Source organism: Sciurus vulgaris (assembly GCF_902686455.1).
Source record: "Sciurus vulgaris genome assembly, chromosome: 10".
Classification (NCBI taxonomy): Eukaryota; Metazoa; Chordata; class Mammalia; order Rodentia; family Sciuridae; genus Sciurus; species Sciurus vulgaris.
Window position 1 is genome coordinate 61,657,376 of NC_136470.1, and position 14,269 is coordinate 61,671,644.

The following is a 14,269-nucleotide window of genomic DNA, read 5'->3' on the forward strand; positions in this document are numbered from 1 at the left end:
TTTTTGTTTTTGTTTTGTCTAGAGCTCTCCTTGTAGCTAACAGTTATCTCTTTTTACTTGTGTAGTTTATTATCTATATTTCCTTAATTCTTTTTATCTTTAAAATTTGAAAAAATAAAAAAAATTTGAAACTGTTACACTGAAGTTTTCATTTTTATTTCTCAGTATTTGGGACTTGTTTCAATCTTCAGACATTTATCTTTAGATAATTGTCTTTCTTTTTTGTCATTTCACCTCTTTTTTTTTCTTTCCCCTGTTCACTTTTACTGGAACTACTATTTGTATTGTATAAGTATCCTTACATGTTTGTCAAGTGGTTTTATTGTTTTACCAGCAATATTTTCTCAATAAAATTTTTCTCTTGACTTAATTTTTTAAAAAATTGATGTATTTACAAGCTGGGGATATAACTCAGTTGGTAGAGTGCTTGCATGCTTGCCTTGTAAGCACTAAGGCCCTGGGTTCAATCCCCAGCACCACACACACACACACAAAAAAATTGATGTGTTTACAATTTCTTACAAGCACATTCTCATTCCCTATTTAGTTCTATAGCATTCTTTTCATATTTTATGGATATAGTATCATCTAGTTTCTTTCCAGGAATACTATAGTATTATTTCCTCCCCAGGGAATTTTTTTCTGCTTTCTGTATATTGTCTCTTTCTTCCAGATTCTTTGGGTTTGATCTTTCCTTTTTGTAGATTTTTTTTTTTTTATTTTCCAGTAATTTCAGAGTGAGGTATTAAAATAAAATGCATGGTGAAAACTTTTTCTATATTGAAGATTATTCTTCAATAGGTACCACTTGGAATGACCATGTAGAGAGATTCTTTTCTTATGGAAACTCCAGGTATCACCAATGGATGAATGGAAATCTTTTCTTCATAATTTATTGTTTGTTTGTGGAATTTACCTTCATTTTTTTTTTTTTTTTTTTTTACCCAAGAAGTAAGTGCCTGGTTATTAGTACAGAGTTGGAAGGAGTCCCTTGATTTATTTTGTAATTTTCAACTAATCTCCTTATTTCCAGCCCTTTGCTTTATGCTAGCCTTCTGCACATTAATAGTGAGTTAAACTCCAAACTTTCCTGTGTTCTTTGGACCAAACTACTTTTTCATCATATGCTTCCTGAAAGCAACTCTTCAACTTGCAGGAGATCTTTCTAACCTTGACACTATTGATATTTTGGGATGGATAATTCTTTTTGTGATAGGCAGCCCTATGAATTATAGTATTTTTAGCAACATCCCATGCTTCTATCCTCTAAAGCAGGTAGCACCTTCTACTCCCCAGTTAGGGTAACCCAGAATGTTTACAAGGGCAAAAGCACTCTTCATTGAGGAACACTGACTTAAACCATATAACTATTTTTTCCATCTATTTTCTGTTTTCTCAAAGTTTTCTGTTGAATGGGGCCTCCTGTTCTCTCCTTGTGGATTTTAAATAACTTTTTAATGTTTTAACTTTCGTTTTTGGTGTGATTTTATAGAAATAAGAAAACAGTGTATTTGATTACCTTGTTTCCTTTAAGAAAGTTGATTTTCAAAGCAGAGAAGTTCTTTTTTTATTTATTTTTTCCTTAAAAATGGGAAATGGTCATGAGGTAAGTTATCTATTTGATAGAGTATTTCTAAAAAACAGATAATTATGGGTTCTTACCCAGTGTCTATATTTCTAGATATATTTCTTTGAGTGAGTCATTTAATCCCTGTGATACTTAGTTTCCTTGTAGATTACAGTACTTTATAGATTTTTTGGTACAGGTGCAGTTGAATTATGTAACATAGGTATAAGAACATAGAGAATTCTTAGCATATGCCACTTGCTACATGTTTAGTGTTATATGTAGATTTTTCTGTGGCTCTTCTGAATAAACAATTTGAAAACATTATAAGACATTTTAAAATTTCTCAGAGAATTAAAAGGACTAGAGTTTCAGGCCCAAGGACTCATGCTTGCTAGACAGTTGCTGTACCACTGAGCCTATATCCCAAGCCCTTTTATTTTAAAACTGTATAACTAAGTTCCCCAGGCTCCCTTCTGACTTGGAATTCATTTACCTCATCCTCCCTAGAAGCTGAGATTATACATGTGCCACTCCATCTGGCTACGTTTGTTTTTGAAACTATGAAAAAAGTATTTTCTTTACTCTTCAGTGCTAAATTAAAATTCTGTCCCAAAAATCCAAAATGTGATTTACTTCAAACTGTGAGACTTTCTGAGTACTGATGCATTTCAATTTCAGATATTTGGATTAGGGATGTTTAAATAATAAAGTCTATGCAAATATTCAGAAATCTTCAAAATCTGAAGACTTTGTGGTCCCAAGCATTCAGATAAGGGATAGTCAGTCTCAACTTTTAACTGCAAAAGTTTATACCCATTATTTTTTTACTCACTGCCCTTAGAATCACAAAACAAAATTGTACCACCTTTGGATAGATCAAAGTATCAATTTGTATTAATATTAAGTTATGCTCTATACATACATTATTTTTCTCTCTTTTTGTATTTGTTCCTTTTAGATACACATGACAATAGAATGTATTTTGACATACATGGAGTATAATTTATTCTATTTAGAATCTCATTCTTGTGGTTGTACATACTGGTAGAATATTCATATATGAATTTAGGAAAATTGTGTTTGTTTTATTCTATTGTCTTTCCTATTCCCATTCCCCTTCCCTTCCCTACATTCCCCTTTGTCTAATCCAATGGACTTCTATCACCCCCCTCCTCTTACTGTGGGTTAGCATCCTCATATCAGAGAGAACATTCAGCCTTTGGGTTTTTTGGGATTGGCTTACTTCACTTAGCATGTGATAGTCTCCAGTTCCATCCATTTACTGGCAAATGCCATAATTTAATTCTTGTTTATGGCTAAGTAATGGTTCATTGTGTACATATACCACATTTTCTTTATTCAATCATCGATTGAAAGGCAACTAGGTTGGTTCCATAGTTATTGCAAACTGAGGGACTCTAAATGTTGATGTGGCTGTGTCACTATAGTATGCTGATTTTAAGTTCATTGAAAATATATTGAGGAGTAGAATAACTTTCCAAGTTTTCTGAAAAGTTTCCATACTGCTTTCCATAGAGTTTGTACCAATTGCAGTCCCACCAGCAATGTATGAGAATACGTTCTCCCCATATCCTCATCAAAATATTTTGTTACGTGTATTCTTTATAATTGACATGGAATCTGTGTAGTTTTGATTTGCATTTCTCTAATTGCTAGAGATGTTAAATATTTTTTCATATTTGTTTCACTCATGTTTCTGTTTTGTTTTGTTTTTTTTTTTTTTGGTACCAGGAATTGAACCCAGGGGAACTTTACCACTGAGCCACATCTCCATCCTTTTTTTGTATATTATTTAGAAACAGGGTCTACTGAGTTGCTTAGGGCCTTGCTAAGTTCCAGAAGCTGGCTTTGAACTCACAATCCCCCGTCTCAGTCTCCCCATTCATATTTCTTCTGTGAAGTGCCTTTCAGTTCTTTTCCCATTTATTGATTGGGTTATTTGCTTTTTTTTAGTGTTAATTTTTTTTGAGTTCTTCATATATCCTGGAGATTAGTGCTTTGAGGTGCAGGTTACAAAGATTTTCTCCTATAGGCTCTCTTTACACTCTTGATTGTTTCCTTTTCTAGGAAGAACCTTTTTACCTTGATGCCATTTCATTTATTGATTCTTAATTTTACTTCTTGTGCTTTAGGAGTCTTGTTGAGGAATTCGGTTCCTAAGATGACATGATGGAGAGTTGGGCCTACATTTTCTACTAGTAGGCACAGGGTTTCTGGTCTAATGCCTATGTCCTTGATGCACTTTAGTTGAGTTTTGTGCAGGGTGAGATATAGGGGTTCAGTTTCATTCTGCTATATATGCATTTTCAGTTTTCCCAGCACCATTTTTTGAAAAGGCTGCTTTTCTCTAATTATGTTTATGACACCATTGTCTAGTATGAAATAACTATATTTATTTTGGTTTTTCTCTGTGTCTTCTTTTCTGTGTCACTGGTCTACATTTCTGTTTTTGTGCCACTACCATGCTGGTTTTTTTTTTTTTTTTTTTTTTCTTTTTTTACTGTAACTGTGGTATAATTAAAGGTCTGATATTGTGATGACTCATGCTTCTCTTTTCTCACTGATTGCTTTGCCTATTCTGTACCTTTTGTTTTTCCAAATAAATTTCATGACTGCTCTTCGTATTTCTGTGAAGACTGTCATTGGAATTTTAATAGGAATTGCATTAAATCTTTATAGCCCTTTTGGTAGTATGACCATTTTCATAATATTAATTCTGCCTATCCAAGAATATGGGAGATCTTTTCATCTTTTGGGGGCTTCTGTAATTTATTTAGTGTTGTGTAATTTTTATTGTAGAGGTCTTTCACCTTTTGCTTGAGTCTGAAGTTTTTTTTTTTTTTTGTTTTTGTTTTTGTTTGTTTGTTTTGAGGCTATTGTGAATGGGATAGTTTTCCTAATTTTTCATTCAGCTGATTCATCATTGGTGTATAGGAACACAAGTGACTTACCGATGCTAATTTTATATACTGCTACTTTGCTGAATTTATGAGTTGTAGAAGTTTTTTGGTGGATTTTTTTGGGTCTTCTAAATACAGAATAATATATTTGGCAAATAGGACTAGTTTGAGTTCTTCTTTTCCTATTCATATCTATTTAATTTCTTTTATTTCTCTAATTGGTTTGGCTAGAGTTTCTAGGACTATGTTGAATAGAAGTGGTAGAAGAGGGCATCCCTATCTTATTCTAGTTTTTAGGTTGCCATGTTTTATTGATGTATAATCCCCTTAAGCAGTATGAAATGACCTTCATTGTCCCTTCTGATTAAATTTGACTTGAAGTTCACTTTATCTGATGTGAGGATAGAAACCCCTGCTTATTACAAGATTCATGTGAATCATGTTTTTTTTCCCCCATCTTTTTACCTTCATTCTGTGAATATCTTTGCCAGTGAGCTTAGTCTCTTTTTTGGGAGGATAAAGCTTATTTTTGGGTCTTGTGTTTTAATTCAATCTGCCAGTCTATGTCTTCAAATTGATGAGTTTAGGCCATTTACATTCAATGCTATTGATAAATAATTTTTATTTCCTATCATTTTGTTTCTGGTTTTTAATTTGAATTTATTTCTCCTCCTTCTAGTATAGTTCTTCCCTTTGATGGTCTACTTTTATTATTCATTCCTTCATGAAATATTTATTAAGTATGTTTTTTAGTGCAGGCTTTCTAGTTGTGAATTGTTTTAACTTTTCTTTATCATTGAAAGTTTTTATTTCATTGTCAGTTCTGAAGCTTAAGTCTGTAGGATATAGTATTCTTGGTTGGCATCCATTTTGTTTCAGAGTTTAGTATATGTTATTTGAAGACTTACTAGCTTTGAGGTTCTGGGTTGAGAAGTAGACCGCGATCCAGATTGGTTTTCCTCTAAATGTGACCTGTTGTTTTTCTCTGGCAATCTTTAAAAAGACTATCCTTATCTTGTATGTTAGGCATTTTCATAATAATGTGCCTTGGTGTGTCTCTGTTGCAATTTTGTATATTTGGGATTCTATAAGGCTCTTCTATATTTGATTTTCCATTCACTTTTAAGGTTTGAGAAATTTGCAGATATTATTTCATTGAAAAGAGTGTTCATTCCTTTGTTTTGTATCTCCCTATGCTCTCTAGAAATATATTATAAAAGGTGCAAAATATTTAATAGACTTACATGATATGACTTTTAACTAAGAAAATTGTAGTTTTATCATGTGTTCATTTATAATTCATGGAGAATTTTAATTCATTTGAAATTATTGATAATGCTATCAAATAATATTTTTCTAATGAACAGTTTTCTAAATATAAATTTTTAAATAATTTTTTTCTCTTTCTTCTCATTCTATTCTGTCTGCCTAGCTATACTTACATAAATATTTTGAAAGGATGGGTTTACTTAATGGACTTTTATGTAGTACATCTTTCTTAAAATGAAAATTTCTTGCTTATATGCTTTCATAGATAATTGTATCCAAAAGATAGTGGTTATTTTACTAGCATCCAAAAGTATAATGTCTTTTTAAAAATAATTGTCAATAAATTCTATGTGAAGATATTTAAAATAATTTCATGCTTTTTAAAATCTAGGTTGGATGGACAATGGCTTGATGGTTTGTTGGCTTCAGATAATACTCTTCATTTTGTCCATCCACTGACTTTCAATTATTCTGGTGTTTATGTCTGTAAAGTGACCAATTCCCTCGGCCAAAGAAGTGATCAAAAGGTCATTTACATTTCAGGTAAGTTACTGTCTACTTGCAAAATGACTTACTTAAAATATTCCTATGGTGACAATTACATAATAATATGATAGAGAAGTAAAGATATAAATTCATCAGTGTGAAGTTTTCCAAATAATATAAAAGACATATGAGGTAATCCTGTCTGAAATATATAAGGTTGTGTTCTTAAAGAAGTGACAGAATGTCTACACAGATTTATATGTATTTTAATATGTACAGTTTTTAGTTAAGTAGTATTATTTTATATATGGAGTACCTTTCTAAATTCTTTTGTCTTTTTAACAAAGAACAGTGATTTTATTTCCCCCCTTTGGTGGCTACTCTGCATACATTTGTCTGATAAATAAAATAGGATATTAACTTTGATAACCTGCCTTATTAAATAACATTGCTTCCCATTCATGGGACTTGTCCATGTTGGGTTACTGGGAGGTAAAGTAGGAATGCTTTTGAAAATATTTTAATGAAATAAAATATTCCTTTTTTCTTATTGTCAGTTCTTAAGCTACTAAGAACTTAGGTTATTTACTTACTGTTTGTCTCACTAAATGTTTGTTAATTTGGCTGAATATAAATTGGGCCATTCACAAAATTACATAGACTAAAAATATATTCTTTCTTGTTTGTAGTTATAAATGATTAGTGGAATGCTCATTTAGAAAAATATATATATAAATTATTTTGAGTATCTAACTGCAAAAATATATCAGGCTTTATGTCTAACATGGAAAATTAAGGGGAAAGTGGAGTAGAACCTAGAAATGCAGGTTTGTATGATAATTATTTAATGAGTCTTTAAGGTTTTATCTCTTTAAATCTAAAACTAAATAGAGATTTAAAATACTTTTATAGTTGCTTAAATGTTATTCTCAGATCTGTTATCATTGAAACTGAGCCCATATTATTTTCTCATAGTGTTCATCACAATTTTTAATTATATGCACATTTATTTACTATCTTCAAAATTAAGTACCTTGTATCTACTTTATTCACTACTGTATATTCAGCAATTAGCTTGGTACTTAGCACATGATACTCAAAAATTTTTTTTATATGGCACTAGGAAGAAGCTTCGTGCTGTATATATCCCTACCCCTTTATGCTAGTATCAGTACTTTTGTGGAAATCTGAGGGAGATTAAATATTAGTAAATGTGTTTCTTCCCTTAGGGAATAAACTATAGGAAACGCATATTTAAAATGTAATTACCTGAAGTCTGTTTACCTTTTGTTCCTATCGTACAGTTTGTTGTGGGATGTTTCACATAGATTTTAGGCTCAATATGTTTTAGTCATGTAATCCTATAAATATCAAGCCCAATTTGGATGCCCTTAATATGTACTAATTCCATCCATAGCCTAAATTTACATCTTTTGGCTTTCCGTGTCCACTTCTCAGTATCCCTGACTCGTATTTCCAACTGCTTATTGATGATAATTAACTATATGTAGCAGTTGAATGGGCATTTACAGATTAACATGTTAAAAATGAAATTCTGAGGTGATAGAGCTGTAGCTCAGTGGTAGAGCACTTGCCTTGCATTTGTGAAGCATTGGGTTCAATCCTCAGCACCACATAAAAATAAATGAATAAACAAATATAGTGTGTCCATCTATAACTAAAAAATACTTAAAAAAAAATGAAATTCTAATCTTAAACACCTTGACACCAAACCCGTTCCTCTGTATGTTGTCTTCCTCTCAGTTTTTTGTACTTCCAATCTTACATTTGGGGTATATATTTTGAAAATAAAATTGATTTCACTTTTTCTCTCAGACCCTATGTTGTCCATCAAGAAATCAGTGTCAGCTTTCCCATTGTGTTATATTGAATCTTACTAGTTCTCCACCACCTCCCTGCTACCACTCTGGTCCAAGCTGTCAGCAAATCTTACATCATTATTAAAATAGCCATCTAATTTCCCAGTTTGAATCTGTTATCCTTTAATCTGTCATCAGATGAGCAACCAAAGTGATCCTTTTAAAGTCATGCCAGATCATATCATTCCTCTTCTCAGAACCTTCCATGAATTTCCATTTTACCTACAGTGAGAACCAAATTTTTACAGTGCCTTATAAGGTTCAGTACATGTTCTGGTACCAAATTACCTCTTTGACTTCATTTCTTATATATACCCCTTGCTCACTGGCTCAGCCATATTGGCCTCTTTGTTGTTGTTTAAACACAACAGATATATTTCTACCTCTCAGTCTTTGCATTTTCTGTTTCCACTGCCTGGAGTGCTCTTCCATGTGATATTTTCTACCTCTTTACCCCATGTCTTTTAGATCTTTGTGGAAGTGTTGCATTTTTGAGTGAGGTATTTGTTTTCATGACTGTATTTAAAATTGAAAATTTTTCTTCTTACCCTTTTACCACTTTCTGTCCTCCTGCTGTGCCTTATTTTTCTCTTGAATACTTACTGCTGTGTGACATACTGCATATTTTATTTATATGCTTGTCTATTTTTGCACTCACCAGAACTTAAGTCCTGAGAGGGCAGGATTTTTGTCTACTTCAATAACTGTTGTATTTACATCATCTGCAGTGATATTTTGAATGTAATAGGTATTCAGTACACTTTTTTGTATGAATGAATAAATTTGAGAAGAGAATAATCAGGAAAGAATTAAAAATCCAGAATCTGTTTTAATGTAACTTTATTTGCCTTAACAAGGAATTGATATTGATAGCTTTACATGTTTTTAAAAATCAACATCTAGAAAGTTTTTTTAAGAATGGAAATGAAATTTTGAGTGACTGGGAAAAATCTGTTAAATTATTGCTATGTATTTCAGAAGAAGAAAGCAGTATGTGAGATGATTTTCTTCCAAGTGATCAAGGATTGGACTTTACATTTTTACCTGAGAGTCTACAGTACAGTATACTATGCCAGGTTTAGTTTACTTCGCTAAGAGTTTCTTGGAGTATGCCAAGAATCATAGATAAATAATACTGCTTTTTAAAAAATTTAACTACTTAGTAAAACCTTTTAGATCAGAATAAAAGACCATAATTGCAAGAGAATAGTTAATATTTTCGTTGTAAAATTTACAAAATTTTACCTATTATTGAAACTAACGCTTTAAACTTTTAGAAATGATTTTTAAAATATAAGTAAAAAAAAATGTGTCTTAAAATAAGAGTCTCAAAGTTCTGCTTAGAACAGAGTAGAGTTAGCAACTCTTGAGTGAAATTGTTTTAAATTTTATTATACATTTTCCCACACTGGGAGACATAAGATTTTGAGTAAGAGGCCATTGATTCATGATTATAATATTCAACTGCAAATACCAGATTTTACTCTTAATATACTTTCACTGTTCTGGGGTGCTGTGGCTCATTATCCAGTACTGTTAGACATTGTGTTTTTCCAGTTTGTTCTTCCCCCCGATATCGGTCCCTTTTCTTTAAAAATAGAAAAACGCATTTTTACATGTCAAATAAACTATGCCTAAAACTGGATTCCTCTGAAAAAGGTGAATTTCAGATCATACTGATTTTAAGGTTTGGATATAATGTCAAAACTTAAGAATCAACATTTAGCATGTCTTAAGCTTTAAAATGCATGATTTTCTTTACTTAAACAACCCATAAAAAGCTTAAAGAAATAGAAGTAATCCATGTAATTTTTTTTCATAACACAGTTATTAGGCAAAAATTTACCTTATAGCTACAATGACCTTAGTAGACTATTTTTCTATTTGATGGGAGACAATTAGTTAGAAAAATAAACTTAAGAATATGGGTTAGGGGAACTCAAGGTACACTGGAGTTCATTATATCTATTATATCCTCATTTATCACACATTCAACAAAATTTTTTAAATGTCTGAAAAAATGTGGAATGATATTTGGAAGAATTTTTATATCACAATAAATAAGTAGCTATTGATGATTATAAAATTTTTTTGCCTCATATGAATTATGACTCATTCTAAATTTAAAAACAAAAGTCTTATATACATTGTCATATGCTTAAAATACAAAATAATGAAGTATTAACAATAATCCCCATGGAATGATCTTAATTGAATGTTGTGCTATATTTAACATTGATTAAGGAGGAGGATAGTGGATTGAAACTTATCAAAACTAAATTAACAAAAAATTTAATGTTTTTAGTAGATATTTTCTGAAATCTATTTTGTTGAATCTGAGTGAATTGAACATTAGACATCCATCAGTATTCATATAAAGAACTTTGTGAGTAGAAATAAAAAGTGTGAATTATTATTTTTAGGATATGTGGTAAAAATGTTGACTTGTGTGTGTATACTCCATGAGCTCAGGCATATTCACTCTTCTGAGAAACCCAGCTAGCATATTAGGAGTTACCAAAAAACTGAAAAATCAGAGCATGCACAAATATGTGTAAATCATAAATAATTTACGTAGATGATCTGAACTTAAATGTGCTGATGCCACTTTGTTGTAATAGTTTTCTTTGGGAATCACTGAAGATGACATTTAATACTTAAAACTTCCCTTCCCTATTACTCTTTCCTTCTCAAAAACACATGAATTATCTTACAAATGATTTGTTTTAGTGTATTTTTTTAGTATCTTAATCCTGTGAAGTTGGATTATATGAACGTTTTCTCCTTTTTTCCTAGAAATAATCCTTCAATTCCACACTTATTTGTTCAGCTAGTGAATATGTTCTTAAAAATTACAACTCTTCCTTGATTCACTTACATATACTATAAGTAATACTTCAGAGTACTTGACAGGATTACCTGTAATATCAATTTCAACTGAGCAAATTAGTTATACTGTGTTTGTTAAGTTTTATACTGTACTTGCTAAATTTTTACCACATTCTATACATATGGCATTCCGTGATGAAACCTGTTTCAGTAAGTATTTTTCTTTAGCTTGTAATCTTAGAATAACTTACCCATGTAGATTTAGTATTTCTAACAATCATATTTTTAAAACTCTGTCAGTACCACTCATTTAAAAATTAATTGTAGGATATTACCATTTGGGCCATTTATTTTTATCTAAGAAAAAAAAAATCAAGATTTTTAAGCTCATCTTTTCTTCAAACTCTAGAATTTTTGTGTAACATGACCAACAAATACTACTTAATTGATAATTAACCAGTCTTTAATTTTTACTATTTATGTTTAGTTGCTTTTTAATATTAATGGCTTTTTACTCTTATAATCTAATGTCCGTATACAGGTTCATTTGCATCTAATATTTAAGTATTATTTGAATGTTCTCTCTAAAATATTAGCTCTTTTTGAGATGCCATCCTGAAGCAATTATATTAATTTTTTACAGGTATAGCTGAAATTCCTTAATTTTCTAAATGTTTAGATATGTTAATCATGGAGTATTAGATGATTTTTACCACATTATAGATCATAATATTTTTACCTTGTTTTTGTTTATCAGTCTCATTTGATAATAGCCATTTGGCTAACACAATTTAAACACATCATTTATATTTTTAAATTACTCAACAATGGTCTTTACTGCATATTTCCTTTATAAAAATTTATAGTATTCTTTATTTAAGAAAAATATTTTTGAGAGAATTATTAAACCAACAGCTTATACTGTACCCACTAAACAAGATTCTATAGTTTTTCATTCTTTTAAAAATAAAGTTAAGATCTTACCTTTTAGGTAAAGATGAACATCAAGAAAACTTACTTTAATTTTTTATTTGTTCATTTAATTTCCTTGTGCTACTAAGAAAATACACATTTGAGTAACTTCATTTAATGTTTTATATGATAATGTTTGAGCTGGCTCTGTATATTACAGCGAAGTAATAACCTACATTAAAAAAAACCCTTATTCCTAGAGTACAGTATCACTTTTAAACTTGGAATAAAGTAGTATTCACCCCATAGGTTTCCATTGTTTTCATTGTATTAGTAACTGACTAAGTGTCAGTTTTGTTATTTTAAAAATATATAAAAGTACCATTACTGTCTAATCTTAATCAAATTAAGAATGAAAAACTATTGTTACTATGAATATATATTCATTAACTGTGCTGTCTTTTCAACTTGCTGCTGAATCAGCCTGCATTGACATTCTTTGCTTTCTGTGTCTTGTCTATCTTTACTGTTTCCATTAGATCCTCCTACTACTACCACCCTTCAGCCTACAATTCAGTGGCATCCCTCAACTGCTGACACCGAGGATCTAGCAACAGAACCTAAAAAATTGCCTTTCCCATTGTCAACTTTGGCAACAATTAAGGATGACACAATTGGCACAGTAATTGCTAGTGTAGTCGGGGGGGCTCTCTTCATAGTACTTGTAAGTGTTTTGGCTGGAATATTCTGCTATAGGAGAAGACGGACGTTTCGAGGAGACTATTTTGCCAAGAACTACATTCCACCATCAGATATGCAAAAAGAATCACAAATAGATGTTCTTCAACAAGATGAGCTTGATTCTTACCCAGACAGTGTAAAAAAAGAAAACAAAAATCCAGTGAACAATCTAATACGTAAAGACTATTTAGAAGAGCCTGAAAAAACTCAGTGGAACAATGTAGAAAATCTCAATAGGTTTGAAAGACCAATGGATTATTATGAAGATCTAAAAATGGGAATGAAGTTTGTCAGCGATGAACATTATGAGGAAAACGAAGATGACTTAGTTTCACATGTAGATGGTTCCGTAATTTCCAGGAGGGAGTGGTATGTTTAGCAACCACTAAATGTGACTTAACTATGTACAATGTTTCATTCATACTAGTTGATCATTTTCAGATTGTTCATACTTTTTCTTGAGGAAGAATAAGCTTTTTCAAGTTGATTTTCAAGCTTTTTATATTCTAATCTGACAAATGAAAATGTAAAATCTGGGTTCAATGTATCTGAGCTGCTTTACAATTTTTTTCAATGCTGTACTACTGTCTCAAGATTTAAATTTTAATGCAGAGTACTTTATTGGTCTGAGGCACACAGGTAAGAAGAAATGTCAACGTTAAATGTGTGACGTTTTTGGTACAAAAATTAAAAAAAAAAAAACAAAAAGAAACTACCTTGGCATTGTGTATTAAATGTTTACCTAAGACATAATCTCAAGTATAATGTTTGTTAAACATATACCTCTTAAAATTTATCACCACTAAATGATACTACATCAAAATTGACTCTAAAACTAATTCAAAAAATGTTTATATATATTTTTAGTATACTAAAAATATTCAGCCTGATGGAACATCTTTCCTTTTCAGACATTATTTTCTAAGTTTCTATACAAATGGAATCTTTACCTCTGCATTTTAATGAGCCTTGCCATAATTATTGTAGAATGGCTTTTCAAAGATATTTTGTTGCACTAAAACTGTGGTAGTAAACTCCATGAACATGATGTGTGAAAGAGTATCATTAGCTGGTCAATATTTTGTCTCGAATACATACAAGAGTAATAAAATACATGCCTTCAAAACAAGATAATTATTACAGTTTTTTTTCATCTCTGTTAAGACAGTTCTTAAATTGTCTTGTGAACATGAATTTTGGTACATTAAACAGTAGCCTTATTTTAATAATTTATATGAATAGTTTAAGTATACAAATAGTAATGAAATATGGTACACGATCAAATACAGAACAGAGAGGGCATTTCACTATACTGGCACACCAGTTTTAGAGATGAGATATTTCAGCCAGGAATCTATACGAAGGACTTTTATACACCATCTTGTTTAAGTTATTTAATGTTGTTGATGTTCAAACGGGTAAATGTACAGAAAAAAATTAAACTTGGAAACTTGGAATTTAACTAGAAAAATTTGAATTATAGAACCAACTGGTCATATTTGCTAATGGATATTGGCAGTCCATCCCCTTTTTCCTCTATTTTATTTCCTCCTAATGTATGTATATGTTTTAAGATTTTTGTTTTTCCAATTAAAACTGGAAACATCATGAGGGGTTTTTTGTTTTGTTGTTTTGTTTTTGTTTTTTACATAATTCATTAA

At 30.8% G+C, this 14,269-nt stretch overlaps 1 protein-coding gene across 1 annotated transcript in view; it reads left to right on the forward strand.

The window, feature by feature from the left end:
• NECTIN3 (nectin cell adhesion molecule 3) overlaps positions 1 to 14,269 on the forward strand; it is a gene marked incomplete at its 5' end in the record, with an annotated part of 133,099 nt that overhangs the window by 57,050 nt on the left and 61,780 nt on the right. The window contains one exon of the mRNA XM_079100423.1: positions 6,152 to 6,303. Coding sequence (XP_078956549.1) covers positions 6,152 to 6,303 — 152 coding nt within the window. The remainder of the gene's footprint in view (positions 1 to 6,151; positions 6,304 to 14,269) is intronic.